The 18,547-nt window shown below is 66.4% G+C and overlaps 2 protein-coding genes and 2 long non-coding RNA genes across 6 annotated transcripts; 3 read left to right on the top strand and 1 right to left on the bottom strand.

Annotated features, from left to right (window-relative positions):
* The first annotated feature begins 258 nt into the window (after positions 1-258).
* LOC138063882 (uncharacterized) lies at positions 259-2,136 on the top strand. The gene is made up of 3 exons (XR_011137189.1): positions 259-322; positions 775-875; positions 2,010-2,136. It is a non-coding gene; the product is annotated as an uncharacterized lncRNA (long non-coding RNA).
* On the bottom strand, positions 430-9,256 carry MBLAC1 (metallo-beta-lactamase domain containing 1). 3 transcript variants are annotated; one of them, XM_068923989.1, is made up of 7 exons: positions 8,118-9,255; positions 7,509-7,581; positions 6,674-7,030; positions 3,617-3,703; positions 2,971-3,021; positions 2,139-2,318; positions 430-975 (listed from the first exon to the last, which is right to left on the bottom strand). In XM_068923989.1, exons 1-7 carry the CDS (start codon positions 8,202-8,204, stop codon positions 749-751), a joined length of 1,062 nt encoding a protein of 353 aa, XP_068780090.1. In that variant the 5' UTR covers positions 8,205-9,255; the 3' UTR covers positions 430-748. The 3 variants fall into 3 exon arrangements, 1 of the variants encoding a protein (XP_068780090.1); XR_011137187.1 differs by lacking the exons at positions 430-975; positions 2,139-2,318; positions 2,971-3,021; positions 3,617-3,703 and adding an exon at positions 4,288-4,384 and having other exon boundaries at positions 5,217-7,030; positions 8,118-9,256; XR_011137186.1 differs by lacking the exons at positions 430-975; positions 2,139-2,318; positions 2,971-3,021; positions 3,617-3,703 and adding an exon at positions 4,659-5,164 and having other exon boundaries at positions 5,217-7,030; positions 8,118-9,256.
* LOC138063881 (uncharacterized) lies at positions 2,132-3,650 on the top strand. The gene is made up of 3 exons (XR_011137188.1): positions 2,132-2,268; positions 2,911-3,027; positions 3,357-3,650. It is a non-coding gene; the product is annotated as an uncharacterized lncRNA (long non-coding RNA).
* Positions 9,257-9,321: 65 nt separating the features above from the next.
* Positions 9,322-17,584, top strand: TAF6 (TATA-box binding protein associated factor 6). The gene is made up of 15 exons (XM_068923988.1): positions 9,322-9,645; positions 10,648-10,854; positions 11,084-11,170; positions 11,652-11,805; positions 11,926-11,982; positions 12,251-12,370; positions 12,480-12,622; positions 12,873-12,950; positions 13,041-13,142; positions 13,281-13,463; positions 13,784-13,858; positions 14,241-14,366; positions 14,734-14,907; positions 15,620-15,826; positions 16,702-17,584. Exons 2-15 carry the CDS (start codon positions 10,699-10,701, stop codon positions 17,101-17,103), a joined length of 2,064 nt encoding a protein of 687 aa, XP_068780089.1. The 5' UTR covers positions 9,322-9,645; positions 10,648-10,698; the 3' UTR covers positions 17,104-17,584.
* The last annotated feature ends 963 nt before the right edge of the window (positions 17,585-18,547 follow it).

Genomic DNA, 18,547 nt, shown 5'->3' with positions numbered 1-18,547 from the left:
GCTTCCGCCCCGCCCCTCCCTTTTGCCACCGCTCCCGGCCGCGTTTCCATTGGCTCGCGCCTCGGCTCGGGGCCCGCCCCCCGCCGGCCAGGCGTCCAATGAGAGGAGGGCTTTGGGAGCACGTGACGGGGGAAGCCGCTGAGGGCGTGGCGAGAGCGCTTCCGGGTCGGCGGTGGCGCAGGGCGGTGACGAGCTGCTGAATATTCATAACTTCGTTTGCATAGAGGCCCCGCCCCTGCCCCGGAGCATCATGGGAGTCCTGCCAAGGGGGAGGGGGGTTGTCCCCTGCCCCGGGGGATCCTGGGAGTCTGCCAAGGAAGGGGTACCACTTGCCCCAGGGCATCCTGGGAGTCCTGCCCCAGGGCATCATGGGAGTCCTGCCAAGGGGGGATACCACCTGCCCCAGGGCATCCTGGGAGTCCTGCCCCAGGGCATCATGGGAGTCCTGCCAAGAGGGATACCACCTGCCCCAGGGCATCCTGGGAGTCCTGCCCCAGGGCATCATGGGAGTCCTGCCAAGGGGGATACCACCTGCCCCAGGGCATCCTGGGAGTCCTGCCCCAGGGCATCATGGGAGTCCTGCCAAGGGGGATACCACCTGCCCCAGGGCATCCTGGGAGTCCTGCCACCCCACCCCAAGGCATGATGGGAAGCCCCCCTCGCCCCTCCAAGCACCCCACAGACAACACCGCTCACCTCGGGGTTGGGGGGGGCGGGGGCGGGAGGAAGAGCAGGAGCCTCGGAGCTTTTATTGCGTCCCCACGTCCCCCCCAGCAGGAGGACGGCGACGAGCGGCGGCGCGGAGCAGCCGGAGGCCGGCCAAGATGGCGGCGGCGGCCAGCAGGGCGCCGGCGGCGACGGCGTGCCCCGCCGAGGTGAGCCAGAAGGCGCAGGCGTAGAGGCGTGGGTGGCAGTAGCGGGCGCTGCCGGCGTCCCGGCTCTCCGGTGGGTAGGCGCCGTACACCCAGGCGCTGCCTGCGGTGACACGGGGACAGTGACGCTGGGACGGGCACCGGATGGTGTCCCCGTCCTCACTGGTCCTTGCCGTGGACCTGGTGAGGACGATGACACCGGGACAGGCACCAGCCAGTGTCCTCATCCTTGCCGTGGACCCGGCGAGGACGATGGCACCAGGATGGGCACCAGCCGGTGTCCCCATCCTTGCCGTGGACCTGGTGAGGATGATGACACCGGGACAGGCACCAGCCAGTGTCCTCATCCTTGCCGCGGACCCGGCGAGGACGATGACACCAGGATGGGCACCAGCCGGTGTCCCCATCCTTGCCATGGACCTGGTGAGGATGATGACACCGGGACAGGCATCAGCCGGGTCCCCCTCCTTGCCGCGGTCCCGGCAAGGACGATGGCACCAGGATGGGCACCAGCCGGTGTCCCCATCCTTGCCGTGGACCTGGTGAGGACGATGACACCAGGATGGGCACCAGCCGGTGTCCCCATCCTTGCCATGGACCTGGTGAGGATGATGACACCGGGACAGGCACCAGCCAGTGTCCTCATCCTTGCTGCGGTCCCGGCGAGGACGATGGCACCAGGATGGGCACCAGCCGGTGTCCCCATCCTTGCCGTGGACCTGGTGAGGATGATGACACCGGGACAGGCACCAGCCAGTGTCCTCATCCTTGCCGCGGTCCCGGTGAGGACGATGGCACCAGGATGGGCACCAGCCGGTGTCCCCATCCTTGCCGTGGACCTGGTGAGGATGATGACACCAGGATGGGCACCGGCTGGTGTTCCCATCCTTGCCGTGGTCCCGGCAAGGACAATGACGCTGGGATGGGCACTGGCCAGTGTCCCCATCCTCACCACGGTCCCAGCAAGAACAATGACAACGGGTCGGGCACTGGCCAGTGTCCTCATCCTTGCCATGGACCCAGTGAGGATGATGACACTGGGACGGGCACCAGCCAGTGTCCCCATCTTTGCCATGGTCTCGGCAATGCCGATGACACCAGGACGGGCACTGGCTGATGTCCCCATCCTTGCCACAGTCCCAGCAACGCCGATGGTGCTGGGATGGCCACCAACACTGATGACACTGGGACGGACACGGACGCCGACAGCAGCCCCAGGTGACACGGCCCCGGCCCCGGTGCCAGCCCCCCACTGGCCACACTCACCGGCGATGAACCAGGCGAAGAGGAAGAGGAGGAGGATGGCGCGGGCGCCGCGGGCACCCGGCGCAGCCTCGGCGCGGCCTGGCCAGCCCAGTGCCAGCGCCAGCAGTGCCGCCGTCCCGGCCACCAGCAGGTAGTGGGGCAGCAGGGGCTGCGCTGGGCACTGGCCCACATGCAAGGCGCCTGGGGACACGGGTCAGCGTGTGGGGCAGGGGACACAGTGGTGGCACATGGGATGGGGGACATGGGACGGTGCACGGGGTGGGGGACACGGTGTTGGTGCATGGGATTGGGGACATGGGATAGTGCATGGGGTGGGGGACACAGTGGTGGCACATGGGATGGGGGACATGGGAGGCGCACAGGGCAGGGGACATGGTGGTGGCACATGGGATGGGGGACATGGGATGGTGTGTGGGGTGGGGGACACGGCCGTGGCGCACGGGGTGAGGCACATGGTGGTGGCACATGGGATGGGGGACATGGTGGTGACACATGGGATGGGGCACATAGGAGGGCGCACAGGGTGGAGGACATGGTGGTGGCACACGGGATGGGGGACATGGGGCAGTGCACGGGGTGAGGCACATGGTGGTGGCACATGAGATGTGGGACATGACAGTGACACACGGGATGGGGGACATGGTAGTGGCACATGGGATGGGGGATATAGGGTGGCACACGCAGTGAAGGACATGGGACACAGGGTCAGTGCAGGGTGGTGGCACCCGGCATGGGGACACGGGCTCAGCACTTGGGACATGGGGGGACATAGGGACAGCACGGCAGACACGAGGTCAGGGAACAGGACGCGGGGGACACGGCCCAGGCTCACCGATGACGATGATGGTGACAGACAGGACCAAGACGAGGAGCTTCCCCAGCCCTGCAGGTGAGACAGGGCCCGGGGCCACGGGTGACACGTGGGACACGTCCCCCACCCCAGCTTGCCAGCTGTGACAGGGCATGGGGGAGACACGGGGGGGGACCCAGGTGCCACGTCCTCGCACTCACAGGGTGGGACAGGGCACCGAGGGGGACAGGGATGACACATCCCTGCACTCACAGGCTATGACGGGGTGACACGGAGGTGACACGGGGGTGACATGGAGGGGACACAGGGTGACACGGGTGACATGGCCCCACACTCACAGACCATGACAGGGTGACACGAGGGGTGACACGGAAGGGACATGAGGTGACATGTCTCCTAACTCACAGGCCATGACGAGGTGACGCAAGGGGTGACACAGAGGGGACATGGGTGACACGTCCCTGCAGTCACAGGCCATGAGAGGTGACACGGGGGATGACACAGAGGGGACACAGGTGACATGTCTTCTCACTCACAGGCCGTGACGGGGTGACACAGGGGGTGACACGGAAGGGACACGAGGTGACATGTCCCCGCACTCACAGGCCGTGACAGGGTGACAGGGAGGGGACACAGGGGGACACGGGTGACACGTCCCCGTACTCACAGGCCATGACGGGGCGCTTGGGGGCCTCGTCCCTCCCCTGCAGCAGGGCCGTGACGCTCCCATCCCGCTCGGGTGACATGGGGGCACCTGGGGACAGGGAGCAGCAGGGCCCCCCCGCGGTGACACTCCAGATTGGGAGTCCCCCCTCCCAGTCCCAGTAACCACCCCATAATGGGGTCCCCCCTCCCAGTAACCCCCCAGACTGGGGACCTCCCCATCCCAGTGCCCCCCCAGGGACACCCCAGACTGGGGTCTGCCCTCCCAGTAACCCCCCCAGACTGGGGACCTCCCCATCGCAGTGCCCCCCCCCAGGGACACCCCAGACTGGGGGTCCCCCCTCCCAGTAACCCCCTCCCAGTCCCTGTAACCCTCCCATATGGGGGTCCCCCCCTCCCAGTAACTCCCCAGACTGGGGTCTGCCCTCCCAGTAACCTCCCCCCCCAGACTGGGGACCCCCCCCATCCCACTCCCTCCCCCCAGTGACACCCTTGTACTGGGCTTCCCCCCTCCCAGTATCCCCCCCATACTGGGCTTCCCCCCTCCCAGTACTGCCCCCATACTGGGATTCCCACCCCTTCTCCCAGTACCCCCCCCAGCTCCCAGTAACTCCCTGAGCTGGGATCCCACCTCCTCCCAGCCCCCTCCCCCCCGCCCAATACTGGGTCCAGACCAGCCAGGACGTGTCACGAGCGTGTCAGGTCTCAGGCCCGGGGCTCCCGCCCCTGCCCGGACGCCCGGGTCCCCTCGGCCGGGCCGGACAGCAGGATGCTGGGTGGGGGCAGCAATGGGTGACATGGGTGACAGAGCCGGGGGTGGCAGGAAGCGTCAGGGGGCAGGTGGGGATGGGGAGGGGACATGAGGGACAAGATGGGATGGGGGACAGGACAAGGGGACAAGGTGGGTGGGACATGATGGGGGACAGAAGCAGCGACATGGGGGGGCAAGATGGGATGGGGGACATGGAGGACATGGCAGGGACATGGGGGACAGGATGGCATGGGGGACAAGGCAGGGACAGGGGGGACAGGGCAGGGACATGAGGGACAAGATGGGATGGGGGACAGGACAAGGGGACAAAGGGGGGCAGGACGCGATGGGGGACAGGGCAGGAACATGGGGGACAAGGGGGACAGGACATGATGGGGGACAGGGCAGGGACACAGGGGACAAGATGGGATGGGGGACAAGGCAGGGGGACAAGGGGGGATAGGATGAGGGACAGGGCAGGGACACGGGGGACAAGATGGGATGGGGGACAAGGCAGGGGGACAAGGCGGGACAGGATGAGGGACAGGGCAGGGACACGGGGGACAAGATGGGATGGGGGAGAAGGGGGACAGGGCAGGGGGACAAGGGGGAACAGGACATGAGGGGGGACACAGCAGGGACATGGCAGAGAGGACCACCGATGAGGGGACAGGGCAGGGGACCCCGGCGTGCCTGGCTGTCCCCACCGCCAGGGCGGACGAGGTGACGGTGCCCAGCTCTGGGGCTGTCCCTGCAGGGGACGTGCCCCCCCTCCCCCGACGTCCCTGTCCCCATGCCCACCTCGGCGCCCTCCGGGGACGCGGCCGGCCGAGCGCTGGGCCCCCATGCCCACCTCGGCACCCTCCGGGGACGCGGCCGGCCGAGCGCTGGGAGGACACCGGGAGCACTGGGAGGGTGCTGGGCAGGGGCTGCCACGGGGCCGGACCCGGACACCTGGGCTCCCTCCCCGCGATAACCCTTGTTATTACCAGAAGCTCAAGGCCACCGGGACGGACCCAGGCGTCCGGGCCCCCGCGTCACATGGGCCGTTATCGCCCGGCTCGTTAAGGCCCTCGTTAGGGCTCTGCCGGTGCCAGGCCCTGCCCTGCCCTCCCTGAGCCCCCCCCAAGGAGATACCAGCACCAGGGTCTGCTCAGAAGCTTTATTTTGTGGCTGGGGACGTCCCCAAGGGTCTCCTAGGCCTTGGGGACATCCCTAAGGGTCTCCCATCCCGTGGAGATGTCCCCAAGGGTCTCTTAGGCCTTGGGGACATCCCTGGGGCTCTTCCATCCTGTGGGGACATCCCCAAGAGTCTCCCATCCCAAGGAGATGGCCTCAAGGATCTCCTAGGCCTTGGGGACATCCCTAAGGGTCTCCCATCCCATGGAGATGTCCCCAAGGGCCTCTTAGGCCTTGGGGACATCCCTGGGTCTCTCCCATCCCATGGGGACATCCCCAAGGGTCTCCTAGGCCTTGGGGACACCTCTGACTCTGTCCCCTCTTTAAGAGATGTCTCTAGGTTTCTCCTTTTTCCCCAAGGACACCCCTGAGTCTCTCTTGTCCCTCCCTTGGGGACATCTTTGGGGGGGGGTCATGTCTCCCTTGAAACCTGATCTCTGATCCCCCATCTCTGATCTCTCTCCCATCTCTCAGGGACATGCCTGGGTCCCTCCATGACATCCCTGGGTCTCTCCCAACCCTTGGGGACATCCCTAGGTCCCTCCGCAATGTCCCCAGGTCTCTCCCAACCCTCAGGGACATCCTTGGGTCTGTTCCCCACCCTTTCCTTGGGGACATCTCCAGGAATCTTGTCTCCCCTGGTGGTGTCCCCAAGCCTCCCCCATCCCTCAGGGCTGTCCCCAGCCCTGTCCCTTCCCTAGGGGCCGTCCTCAGGTCCCTCGTCCCCCAACGTCCCCCCACCCCGGGCCGCGGGGGCATCCCCGGGTTCCCACTCCCTGAGGACGCGGAACGGGGGCCCGTGACCCGGCACGATGACGTCGGCCACGGCCAGCACCCGCCGACGGCTGGCCTCCTGCCGCGCCGGGTCCTCGCTCAGCTCCCGCCAGACGCCCTCGTCGCCCTCGCGCTCGAAGAGGTCGCCGGCCACCACCACGGTGCCCAGGGCCGTGCCGTGCACGGCCACGCTGACGTGGGCGCCCGTGTGGCCCGGCGTGGGCAGCACCTCGAGGTGCCCGGCATCCAGGGCGTAGGGTTGGCCCCGGGCCAAACCGTGGGGCAGGTAGAAGCCGGCGCCACGGCTCAGGTCGAAGCCCACCAGCAAAGTGGCGTCGGGGAAGAGGTTGACGTTACCGACGTGGTCGGAGTGGCCGTGGGTGCAGAGGACGTGGGTGACGTCGGCCGGCGACAGTCCCTGAGCCGCCAGCAAGGCCGGGAGCCGCTCGCGGTTCCACGGTCCCCCCGTGTCCACCAGGGCCGTCAGGGGTCCCCGCACTAGGGTGATGGAGCCGTCGGCCAGCAACGAACCGTCGGGACGCGCCTGGCTGTAGCCCTCCTGCAGCACCCGCACGGAGTAAGGGGTCCCCGGCACCTCGTGGGTCCCCAGCGATGCCGTCCGTACCCCTGGCAGCATGGCCGCCCCGGTTTGGGGTGGGGGGGAGGACGGACGGTGCGGTGTGGAGGTCGCGGAGGTCACCGAGTCAGGGCGCCCTGAAGAGAGAGTGGGGAAGGGTGCAGGACCTGCCAGCTTCCCCCCGCCACTGGGTGAGTGGTCTCTCCCAGTGCCTCCCCATTATCCCCAATGGTCTCCCCCAGTCCCTCCCCATTATCCCCAATGGTCTCCCCCAATCCCTCCCCATTATCCCCAATGGTCTCTCCCAATGCCATTATCCCCAATGGTCTCCCCCAGTCCCTCCCCACTATCCCCAATGGTCTCCCCCATTCTCCCCCCTACTATTCCCAATGGTCTCCCCCAATACTCCCATTATCCCCAGTGGTCTCCCCCCGTCCCTACCCGCTATCCCCAATGGTCTCTCCCCATATCCCCCCATTATCCCCCATGGTCTCTCCCAGGCCCCCCTCTCCCTTGTCCCCAGTGGTCTCCCCCATTTCTTCCGCTGTCCTCCCCTCCATGTTCCCCCCCCCCGTTACCCCTCCGTGGTCCCGTCCGCAAGGCGCGCCCCCTCACCCAAACAGCTCCGCGCGCCACTGCCCCGGAAGGGGCGGGGCTCCCGCCGGAAGGTGGCAGTGTGCGCCGCCATCTTTAGAGAGAGAAGTCCCGGGCGCCGCCATTTTGGGGAGGCGGACGGGAGGCGACGAGGGACAATAAGCACAAGAAGGTGTTTCCGCCCCCCAAGGCGTTTCCTGCCCCAAGGCTCCTACCCGCTCCCCGTCGTGGCGGCCGCGGGGCTCAGAGCTCCCCGGAGTGGTCGTGGGCCGGGGGGTGGGGCGCTTCGTCCTCACCACCCCCCCGGACCCCCTCTGCCGCCCCCTATCATCCCCAGAGACACCCCCCCCCCCAGCCACTGCCCAGGATCCCCTGGACCCCAAGAGCCCCCTCCAAGATCCTTTGGGACCTTCTCACCACCCTCCAGCACCTCCTGGGATGCCCCCTGCCACCCCTCAGGATCCCCTGGACCCCACCCCCCAGGACCCCAAGAGCCCCCTCCAAGATCCTTTGGGACCTTCTCACCACCCTCTAGCGCCTCCTGGGGTCCCCAGGGCTCCATCTCCATGTCCTGGGACTCCCTTAGGACCCCGGTGGCACCACAAGGATCCCCCCCCCCCATGGTCTCACCTGCTGCTTCAGCTGTGTCACCTCGGCTGAGGACTTGTCCCACAGCTCCACGGGGACCCCCAGGTCCACCTTCACCCCCTTGTTCATCAGGGACTTCAGGGTGCTACTTGCACGCTGCCGGAGGTCCCCGCGGTCCCATATGGCTCACAGCCCCATATGGTCCAGTCTTCTATAGCCCCAAGCCCTGTATGGACCCATCACCATAATCTTGAATGGCCCAGGCCTGCCCCAAGTCCCATATAGATCAGTTCATGTAGTCCTATATGAACTCCGCCCCCATAGCCCTATATGGGCTGGTCTCTATAGCCCCACAGACCCATGTGGAGCAGTCCCTATATCCCCATAGGGACCAATGCCCCCCCATAGCCCCTCCGGACCAGCTGCTAAAGCCTCAGTGGCTCAACCTTCATGGCCCCTATGGCCCGGGGTCCCCATAGCCCTGTATAGCCCATTCACTGTGGCTCTAAACAGTCTGTTCCTATAGTCTAATACAGACCTGTGTCCCCGTAGTCCTATATAGCTCAGTCTCTATAGCCCCCTATGGACTGGGGCTCTATAATGACATACAAACCACTCTCTATAGAGCTATATGGACCAGGATCCCCTATAGCCCTGTATGGCCTGGTCCCTACAGCCCCATACAGAATAGGGTCCCCATAGTCCCATATGGCCCTTTCCCTACAGCCCCATATGGACCAGGCACCCCGAACAGTCCTACCTAGCCCAGGGTCCCTGTGAGCCCTATACAGACTGGTGCCTATAGCCCCATATGGACCAGGGAACCCACAGCCCCATACAGCCCAGGACCCCATTGTCCCATATGCCCCTATCCCCCATACAGACCAGGGACCCTGCAGCCCCATATAGAATGGCCCCTATAACTCCATATGGCCCAGGGAACTCATAGTCCCAAATAGACTGGTCCCTATAGCCCCATATATGGCCCAGGGAACCCAAAGCCCTATGCAGCTTAGGGCCCCTATAGCCCCATACAGCCCAGGGACCCCGCAGCCCCATATAGACCGGTCTCTATAGCCCCACCCGGACCACGAAACCCACAGCCCTATACAGCCCAGGGCCCCTATAGCCCCATACGGCCCAGGCGCCCGGGTCGCTGGCGCCGCGCACGCGCACTGGGAGCGGGGCGGGCAGCACGCATGCGCCCCGCCCTGGAGGCGGTGCCGGCTCCACCGGGACGCGCAGGCGCGTTGCCCGACCCGCCCGCCGCCTCGCAGGTCCTGGCAGGGAGGTAGTGAGCGCGGAGCGAGGGGGAAAGGAAGGGGTGGGAAGGCTCCCGGATCCGCGGCCGGGGTCAGACTCGCCTTAAGCTCCGTTAAACGCCAGGCGGTTTGGGCTTCTTCAGCCTCGCCGCCGACGTAAAAGCGGGCGAAAAGCCCTTCGAGGATCCCGCCCCGCAGCCCCTTCCCCAACACAGCGTGCAGCGGCCAGGACCTGGCGGTGAACGGCGGCAAGAGGCGGAGCCAAGATGGCGGCGGCGGCGGCCGGCACCGGGAAGGCGGCGTGAGAGGTGGGGGAGGGGGCCGGCTCCGGGAAGGGGGCGGGGTCGCGCTGCCCTCCCCCTCCCGGTATATTTTTTGGGGCGGGGGGGGGCTTGTGTGCGCATGCGTGTGTTCCCCCCCCCCCCGGGGTCCCCTTTGCATCAGGGTCCCCCGTCTGCCCCGGTGCCCGCGTATTTGGGGTCCCCCCCGGGCGGGATGCCCGTGGCGGGGGGGTTCCGCCGGCTCTGCTGCCCCGGTCTCTGGCTCTGGGGCTGCGCCCTGGGGTCCCCCCCCCCCCGTGTTTGGGGGTCTCCCCAGCCCAGGGGTTCCCCCTGTGTTTGGGGTCCCCCCCCCGCCTTAGGGTTCCCCCCGTGTTTGGGGTCCCCCTGCCCTTCACCCTGCGGTTCCCCCCGTGTTTGAGGGTGTTTAGGGGTCCCCCTGCACCCTGGGGTTCCCACTGTGTTTTGGATCCCCCCCGCCCTGGGGTTCCCCCCATATTTGAGGGTCCCCCCCACCCTGAGATTCCCCTTGTATTTTGGGTCCCCCCCCACCGTGGGGTTCCCCCCCCCGTATTTGGGGGTGTTTGGGGGTCCCCCCCCTGCCCTGGGGTTCCCCCCGTGGTTGGGGTCCCCCCCCCCCGTGGCATCCCTGTGTCGGGGACCCTCCCACTTGCTGCTGTGTCCTAACGTCTCCATATTGGGCTCTCGTTGCCCCCCAAAACGACCCCGTGCTCTCGATTTCTATACGATGCTCCTATATCCAAATCCCCCCTGTTTAAGTCCCCCCACCCACGATCTCTTTACATCCTATATATTTAGGATGCCCCCGCAGCACCTTTATATTGGGGTGCCGTTGTCTCCCCCCACGATGTCCCTATTTCGGGGTCTCCCGCGTTTCCGCTTCGCCCTAAATGTTTCCTTCCCGGGGTCCGGTGTAGGGACCCCCCTTTTTGGGGTCCCTACACCACGATCTCCGGTGCAGCTTGTAGGACCCCCTCCTTGCCCTGCTGACCCTGCCGCCCCCCTCTGCAGCCCCCCACGACCACCACCAGCACCCCCCAGAGGAGGAGGAGGAGGAGGAGGATGGCGGAGGAGAAGAAGCTCAAGCTGAGCCACACGCTGCTGCCGGCCGAGTCCATGAAGGTGATGGCCGAGGCCATGGGCATCGGGCAGGTGCCCGAGGAGACCTGCCAGCTCCTGGCCGACGAAGCCAGCTACCGCCTCAAGGAGATCGCCCAGGTAGGGGGGGACACGGTGGGGGGGGACACAGAGGGGACAGGGACAAGGACAGAGCCTGGGGTGGGGAGGTCTCTCAGCCCCAGGCTTCGGGGAAGGGAGGGAAGGTGACAGCACGTGTCTCACCCACTCCGTCCCAGCGTCACTCAGCCCCTTCCCTGGTGGTGTCCCCTGTCCTGGGGGGGCCGTGGGAGGCTCCTCGCTTTGCTGACCCCCCTCCCCGGCCCCCCAGGATGCCCTCAAGTTCATGCACATGGGGAAGAGGCGTAAGCTGACGACGGGGGACGTCGACTTCGCCCTCAAGCTCAAGAACGTGGAGGTACCGCAGGGACCTGTATCTGGGGGGGGGGCCTCTGGGACTTGGCAGAGGTCTGGGATGCTCTGGGGGGGCTCTGGGAACCACAGGGGGGGCTCTGGGGATGCTCTGGGGGGATCAGGGATGCTCCTGGTGGGGCTCTGGGACGTGGCAGGGGTCTGGGATGCTCTGGGGGGGCTCTGGGATCCACACGGAGAGTCTGGGGATGCTCTGGGGGGATCAGGGATGTTCTTGGTGGGGTTCTGAGATGTGACAGGGGTCTGGGATTCTCTGAGGGGGCTCTGAGATCCACAGGGGGGGTTCTGGGGATGCTTGCGGGGGTCGTAGATGCTCCTGGTGGGGCTCTGGGATATGACAGGGGTCTGGGATGCTCTGGGGGGGCTCTGAGATCCACACGGGGACTTTTGGGATGCTTGGGGGGGGGGGTCAGGGATGCCCTGGGGGAGCTGCCAGCCCTCCTCTAAGCCCGCCGTTGCCCCCGCAGCCGCTCTACGGCTTCCACGCGCAGGAGTTCATCCCCTTCCGCTACGCCAGCGGCGGCGGCCGCGAGCTCTACTTCTACGAGGAGAAGGAGGTCGACCTGAGCGACATCATCAACACGCCGCTGCCCCGCGTGCCCCTAGACGTCTGCCTCAAGGGTGGGCCTAGGGGAGGTGGCCTGGAGGCATCGTAAGGGGGTGACGGCGGGTTTCGGGGTGGAGAAGAGCTGTTCCTTGCTGTTTGTCACCGCTTTTTGTCTCTCTCTTTTTTTTTCTCAGCTCACTGGCTCAGCATCGAGGGGGTGCAACCCGCCATCCCCGAAAACCCTCCTCCAGGTGAGTGAGGGACCCAGGTGTCCCCAGAGCAGCCCCTCCTTCTCCTTGGACTCCCCATGGGAGATCTGTCCTCCTCATGGGGAAGATCTGCCACTAGCTCCTCTCGATCTGTTCTCCAAAAAAGAAAATTTGCCCCCGATCCCTGGTAGTTTTGCCTTCCCTGGGATAGATCTGCCCCCCGTCGAGGCGGATCTGCCCCCCTACCAGCACAAATCTGCCCCAGTCAGGGGGTAGATCTGCCCCCAGTCCTCCCATGCTCTGTCCCCAGCCCCCAAGGAGCAGCAGAAAGCCGAGGCCACGGAGCCGCTCAAATCCACCAAGCCGGGGCAGGAAGACGACGGGGCCCTGAAGGGCAAAGGCCAGAGCATGGCCGCCCCTGACGGCAAAGGTAGGTCACGGAGAGGTCCCTGGGGTGTTTGAGAGGGGTCGTGGGTGTCCCGCAGGGCATTTTGGGGCACCCGTGGGGCTTTCAGGGTTGTCTCGCGCCGTGTCCCCAGGGAAGGAGAAGAAAGGCCCGTTGTTGGAGGGAGCCCCGCTGCGGCTGAAGCCCCGCAGCGTGCACGAGCTCTCCGTGGAGCAGCAGCTCTACTACAAGGAGATCACGGAGGCCTGCGTGGGCTCCTGCGAGGCCAAGCGAGCCGTGAGTGCCCCAGGGACGTCCCCCTGTCCCCAGCACCTCCCTCGGCGACATCCCGCTGTCCCCAGGTCCCCAGCATCCTCCTCCGGCATGTCCTGCCGTCCCCAGGTTCTCCTCGGGGGTGTCCTGCTGTCCCCAGCGCCCTCCCTGTGGGTGTCCCGCTGTCCCTGGGTCCTCTCTGCTGTCCCTGAGTCCCCAGTGCATCTGGCTGACCCCGTGTCCGCCTCCCGGTGACGTCTTTGTGTCCTCCTAGGAAGCCCTGCAGAGCATCGCCACCGATCCCGGTCTCTACCAGATGCTGCCGCGGTTCAGCACCTTCATCTCGGAGGGGGTGAGCGCGAGGGGACCTCAGCCCCCAGCGTGGGTGGCCCCGCTGTCCCCGCTGCCTCCCTCTGACCCCGCCGCCTCCTCTCATCCCCAGGTCCGCGTGAACGTGGTGCAGAACAACCTGGCGCTGCTCATCTACCTCATGCGCATGGTGAAGGCCCTGATGGACAACCCCACGCTCTACCTGGAGAAATACGTGAGTCGGGGCCGCGGCTGCTCCCGTCTGCCCCCAGGCCTTGTCCTCTCGTCCTGTCCCTGTCCCCTGGGACTGCTTTTGGCCCCGTGTCGCGTCCCCCACCCCGCCGCCACCGCGGCTGATCCCGGTGTCCCCCAGCTCCACGAGCTCATCCCGGCCGTCATGACATGTATCGTGAGCCGCCAGCTCTGCCTCCGCCCGGACGTGGACAACCACTGGGCCCTGCGCGACTTTGCCGCCCGCCTCGTGGCCCAGGTCTGCAAAAACTTCAGCACCACCACGAACAACATCCAGTCCCGCATCACTAAGACCTTCACCAAGGTGGGCCGGGATGGAGGGGGGACACGGTCGGGGAGGGAGGGCCGGGATGAGGGGGATATGGCCGAGATTGGGGGGCCGAGGTGGGAGGAACGGCCAGGGAGAAGGAGCCGAGGGGCAGGATGAGGGCCAAGGGGCAGGGATGGTGCCCCAAGGTTGGGTTTGGGGCAGGAGCAGGGCCGTGGGGTGGGGAGGAGGCTGTGGGGCAGGGACGAGGATTTGGGGACGGGGCTGCGGGACAAGGACAGAGATTTTGGGGGCAGGATGGTGGGATTTTGGGGCAGCACCACGGGGCAATCCTCCCTCTGACCTTGCTGCCCCAGAGCTGGGTGGACGAGAAGACACCCTGGACCACGCGCTACGGCTCCATTGCGGGGCTGGCCGAGCTGGGCCATGACGTGAGTGTCCCCGCTGTCCCTCGGCACTGTTGTCATCCCCCCGAGCCACGGTGTCATGTCCCCCCACAGTGCTGTCCCCCCATCTCCGCCAGCACCACATCCCCCTGTAGCACGTGTCACCCTCGTATCCCCGCAGAGCGTCTTGTTTCCCGCGGTGCCACGTCCCCCTCGTCCCCCCATGGTGTCACATCCCCCCCCTTCATGTCCCTGCTGTGGTGCCATGTCGTCTTCCAGCCCCACATCTGCCCCATGGTGCCGTGTCCCCCCTCACGCTCCGCTGCGGCCCCCCCGTCCCCCTTACAGTGCTGTATTTCCCCCATGTCCTCGCCACGTTCCTCCCCTCGTGTCCCCTGCGTCCCCCTGACGTCCCCTGTGTGCTCAGGTCATCAAGACGCTGATCCTGCCCCGGCTGCAAGTGGAGGGCGAGCGAGTCCGGAGCATCCTGGAGGGTCCCGTGGTCAGCAACATCGACAAGATCGGGGCCGACCACGTCCAGACGCTGCTGCTGGTGGGACTTGGGGACACGGAGACACTGAGGGGACATGGGAGGGGTGCGGGAGACGTGGTGGAGGTGGATCTGGTGGCGCTCTGTGGACAGCCACGGATCGAGGCCAGCCACGTCCAGATGCTGCTGCTGGTGGGACTTGGGGACACAGAGGGGGACGTGAGGCCAGCAGGGGGACACACAGGGAGGACATAGGGCCACCTCAGTGTCCGCAACGTCGACGAGGTCAGGTCCAACTACGTCCAGATCCTGCTGCTGGTGGGACCTGGGGATGCGGGCCAGGACTTGGGAGGACGTGGGCACGGATGCTTGTCCCCAGTCCCCGCGTCCCCATGTCCTCTGTGACGACGCCATCGCCGTGTCCCCGCAGAAACACTGCGCGCCGGTGCTGGCCAAGATCCGGCCACCGCCGGACAACCAGGACTCCTACAAGAGCGACTTCGGGTACCTGGGCGCGCTGCTCTGCACCCACGTGGTGAAGGCCCGGGCGCAGGCCGCCATGCAGGCCCAGCAGGTCAACCGCACCACGCTGACCATTACCCAGGTGGGTACGGGGACACGAGGGGACACGTAGGGACACGGGGGGGACACAGGGAGGGACATGGGGACACATGGCGGGGGACATGCTGCTCTGCACCCACCTGGTGAAGGCCAGCAGGTCAACCACACCACGCTGACCGTCACCCAGGTGGGCGCAGGGACATGGTGGGGGGACATGGGGACATGGGGGTGGCAAAGGGCACAGGGACATGGCACAGGGAGACGTAGGGGTGCAGGGTGCTGAGGGGCACCTGGGACACGGGGACATAGGACCTGAGGGGCACAGGGAGATGTGAGGGGACACAGGGGACATGAAGAGCGGAGGGGACACAGGGCATTGAGAGCACAGGGAGACGTGGGACCGGGGGGGACGTGTGGGGACATGAGGGGACACAGAACACGCAGGCAAGTCGGGGAGGGGCCATGGGACGTGGGGGGCACACGGAAGCAGGGGGACACAGGACATGGGCCGGGGGAAACATGGGGTGGCACAGGACGCAGCGCTTGACGCGGGGGGACACGGGGCTGGGGACACAGGGGACATGGCACAGGGAGACATGGGGGGGCTGGGGACACAGAGTGACACGGGGGCTCAGGGAGACACGGGGACGTGGGAGGGACGGTACGGGGAAGAGGGGACAGATGCCCTTGGAGGGGCGGGGGGACATGTCCCCAAGCAGGGCCAGCGCCAGCGTCCCTGTCCCTTGTCCCCACAGCCGCGGCCCACGCTGACGCTGTCGCAGGCGCCCCAGGGCCAGGGGGGGCCACCGCGGCCCCCCAGCATCATCAAGGTGCCCAGCGCCATCACGCTGCCCGTGCAGACCCTGGTGTCGGGGCGCCCCGGCACCCCCACCCAACCCTCGCCGCCCCCCACCAAGTTCATCGTCATGTCCTCGGCCTCGGGGACCAGCGCGTCCCAGCAGGTACCGTGGGCGTGGGCGGGGGGGACGGGGACACGTGGGAACTGTGGGAACTGAGGGGGGGGGTGGCATTTGGGGTTATCTCTGTCCCCTTCCCCCCCCCCATCTCGATCCCCTGGGGACGTTGCTGTGTCGCTGTGACTTCGACACGTGGCCGTCACCTTGGGCCGCTGCATGCCCCCAACATGTCCCTGACGGTCCCCTGTCCCCAACCATCCACGTGTCCTGCCGGTCCTTGTGTCTCCCATCCCCATGTCCCTGACTGTCCCTGACTGTCCCTGAGACCTGATGGTCCCCATGTCCCTCGTGCTCATGTCTCTTGTCCTCATGGCCTTGACAGTCCCCGTGTCCTCCATCCCTGTGACCCTGATGGTCCCCAACCCCATGCCCTTGATGGTCCCCGTGCCGCTGATGGTCCCCTTCTCCCCATCCCCGTGCCCTTGATGGTCCCTGTGTCCCTGTCCCCATACCATGATGGTCCCCATGTCCCCATGCCCTTGATGGTCCCTGTGTCTCTGTCCCCATGTGATGACAGTCCCTATGTCCCTGTCCCCATGCCCCTGATGCTCCCCACATCCCCGTCCCCGTGCCCCAACACTCCCCACGTCCTCATCCCTGTGCCGTGACAGTCCCCATGTCCCCACTCCCATGCCCCTGACGTTCCCCACGTCCCCGTCCCCATGCCCCCGACACTCCCCACGTCCCCATGTCCCCATCCCTGTGCCCTGACGGTCCCCATGTTCCCACCCCCATGCCCCTGACGCTCCCCACGTCCCCATGCCCCTGACGGTCCCCATGCCCCCGTCCCCATGCCCTGACGCTCCCCACGTCCCCCGCGTCCCCGTCCCCGTGCCCTGACGCTCGCCCGTGCCACGCAGGTGATCACCTTCAGCACGAGCCCGGCGCCCACGGCCACGTCCCCGGTGACCACGACGGTGCCCAGCGTGCAGCCCGTGGTGAAGCTGGTGTCGGCGGCGCCCACGGCCCCCAGTGCCACCGTCACCGGCAGCGTCCAGAAGTACATCGTGGTGTCCCTGCCGCCCGCCGGCGAAGGCAAGGCCACCGCGGGCACCCCGGCGGGGGCCAGCACCCCGGGCCCCCAGCTGTCCCCCTCGGCCACCGCCTCGCCTGCCGCTGCCACCGCCGCCGCCACCGCCCCTGCTGCCACCCCCGCCAGCAAGCCTGAGCCCGGGGACAGTCCCCAGCCGTCCTCTGCGCCCTTTGGCAAGGCCAACGGGGCCCCCAGCGCCGTGGCCCAGTCCCCCCAGTCTGCCCAGTGACACCTCGGGGCCCCTCCGTGAGGGACAGAGCGGCTGACCTGGTGTCTCCCGATGTCCCCATGTGTCCTGGGACTCCTCTACGGGGACAGAGGGGGTGACCCGGGTGTCCCCCGATGTCCCCGAGGGTCCTAAGACCCCTCTGCGGGGACAGAGGGGGTGACCTGGGTGTCCCCCGATGTCCCCGAGGGTCCTAAGACCCCTCTGCGGGGACAGAGGGGGTGACCTGGGTGTCCCCCGATGTCCCCGAGGGTCCTAAGACCCCTCTGCGGGGACAGAGGGGGTGACCTGGGTGTCCCCCGATGTCCCCAAGGGTCCTGCGACCCCATTCGTGAAACCCTCTGGTGCTGGGGGACGGGTGTCACCCTGGGGACGGTTGCCACCGCCGGGATGGGGACAGCCCCCCTGTAAATAGCTGTACCTGTCGCGCTGTAAATAACCCCAATAAACGCCGGCGTCCCGGCTGCTCCCAGCGTGTCCCAGTTCATCCCAGTGCCCCGCAGCGGGTCCCACTGGGGCATTGCTCCCTCCAGCCGTCACCTCGGGCACGGGGTGGGACAGGGGCGCCCGGATGCCTGGGTCCGTTGTGCGTGAGCATCGCACGAGCGTTTGTGTCTCCCCCCACCCCAGCCTTGCCTGGGTGTTTGCACAAGCGCCCAGCGTCGCCCAGGTGTTTGCACAGGCGCTAAGCGTTGCCTGCGTGTTTGCACAAGCACCCAGCGTTGCACGGGTGTTTGCACAGGCACCAAGTGTTGTGCGAGCGTTTGCACAAGCCTGGATCATTGCAGGGGCATTTGCACAAACCCCGAATGTTGCAGGGGTGTTTGCACAAGCCTTGCTCGTCACAGGGGCGTTTGCACAAGCCCCAAACGTTGCACAAGCGTTTGCACAAGCCCCAAACATCCCATGGGCGTTTGCACAAACCCCAAACGTTGCAGGGATGTTTGCACAAGCCCAAAATGTTGCAGGGGCATTTGCACAAGCCCAAAATGTTGCAGGAGCGTTTGCACAAGCCCCAAACATTGCACCGGTGTTTGCCCAAGCCCCAAACATCACAGGGGTGTTTGCAGAAACCCTAGATCATTGCAAGGGCGTTTGCACAAGCCTCGAACGTTGCAGGGGCATTTGCACAAACCCTGGATCATTGCAAGGGCGTTTGCACAAGCCCTGAACGTTGCAGGGGCGTTTGCACAAGCCCAAAATGTTGCATGAGTGTTTGCACAAGCCCCGAACATTGCACCGGTGTTTGCACAAGCCCCAAATGTCACAGAGGCGTTTGCACAAGCCCCAAATATCGCAGGGGCGTTTGCACAACCCTGGATCATTGCAAGGGCGTTTGCACAAGCCCTGAACGTTGCACCGGTGTTTGCACAAGCCCCAAATGTCACAGAGGCGTTTGCACAAGTCCCAAATATCACAGGGGCGTTTGCACAAGCCCTGGATCATT

Source organism: Struthio camelus, chromosome 37, assembly GCF_040807025.1.
Source record: "Struthio camelus isolate bStrCam1 chromosome 37, bStrCam1.hap1, whole genome shotgun sequence".
NCBI lineage: Eukaryota > Metazoa > Chordata > Aves > Struthioniformes > Struthionidae > Struthio > Struthio camelus.
The sequence above is the reverse complement of the archived record's forward strand: the minus strand, read 5'-3'. Positions and strand labels throughout refer to the sequence as shown.

Coding starts and splice junctions, on each gene's coding strand:
- MBLAC1 (XM_068923989.1), bottom strand. CDS start 8,204: ATGAACAAGGGGGTGAAGGTGGACCTGGGGGTCCCCGTGGAGCTGTGG. Junction 3,704..6,673: donor CGGCCACTCCGACCACGTCG/GTAACGTCAACC, acceptor CCCTGTCCCCAG/GTGCCCCCATGTCACCCGAG. Junction 976..2,138: donor CTTCGCCTGGTTCATCGCCG/GTGAGTGTGGCC, acceptor GTGTCACCGCAG/GCAGCGCCTGGGTGTACGGC.
- TAF6 (XM_068923988.1), top strand. CDS start 10,699: ATGGCGGAGGAGAAGAAGCTCAAGCTGAGCCACACGCTGCTGCCGGCC. Junction 11,806..11,925: donor CCTAGACGTCTGCCTCAAGG/GTGGGCCTAGGG, acceptor TTTTTTTCTCAG/CTCACTGGCTCAGCATCGAG. Junction 13,143..13,280: donor CGCTCTACCTGGAGAAATAC/GTGAGTCGGGGC, acceptor GGTGTCCCCCAG/CTCCACGAGCTCATCCCGGC.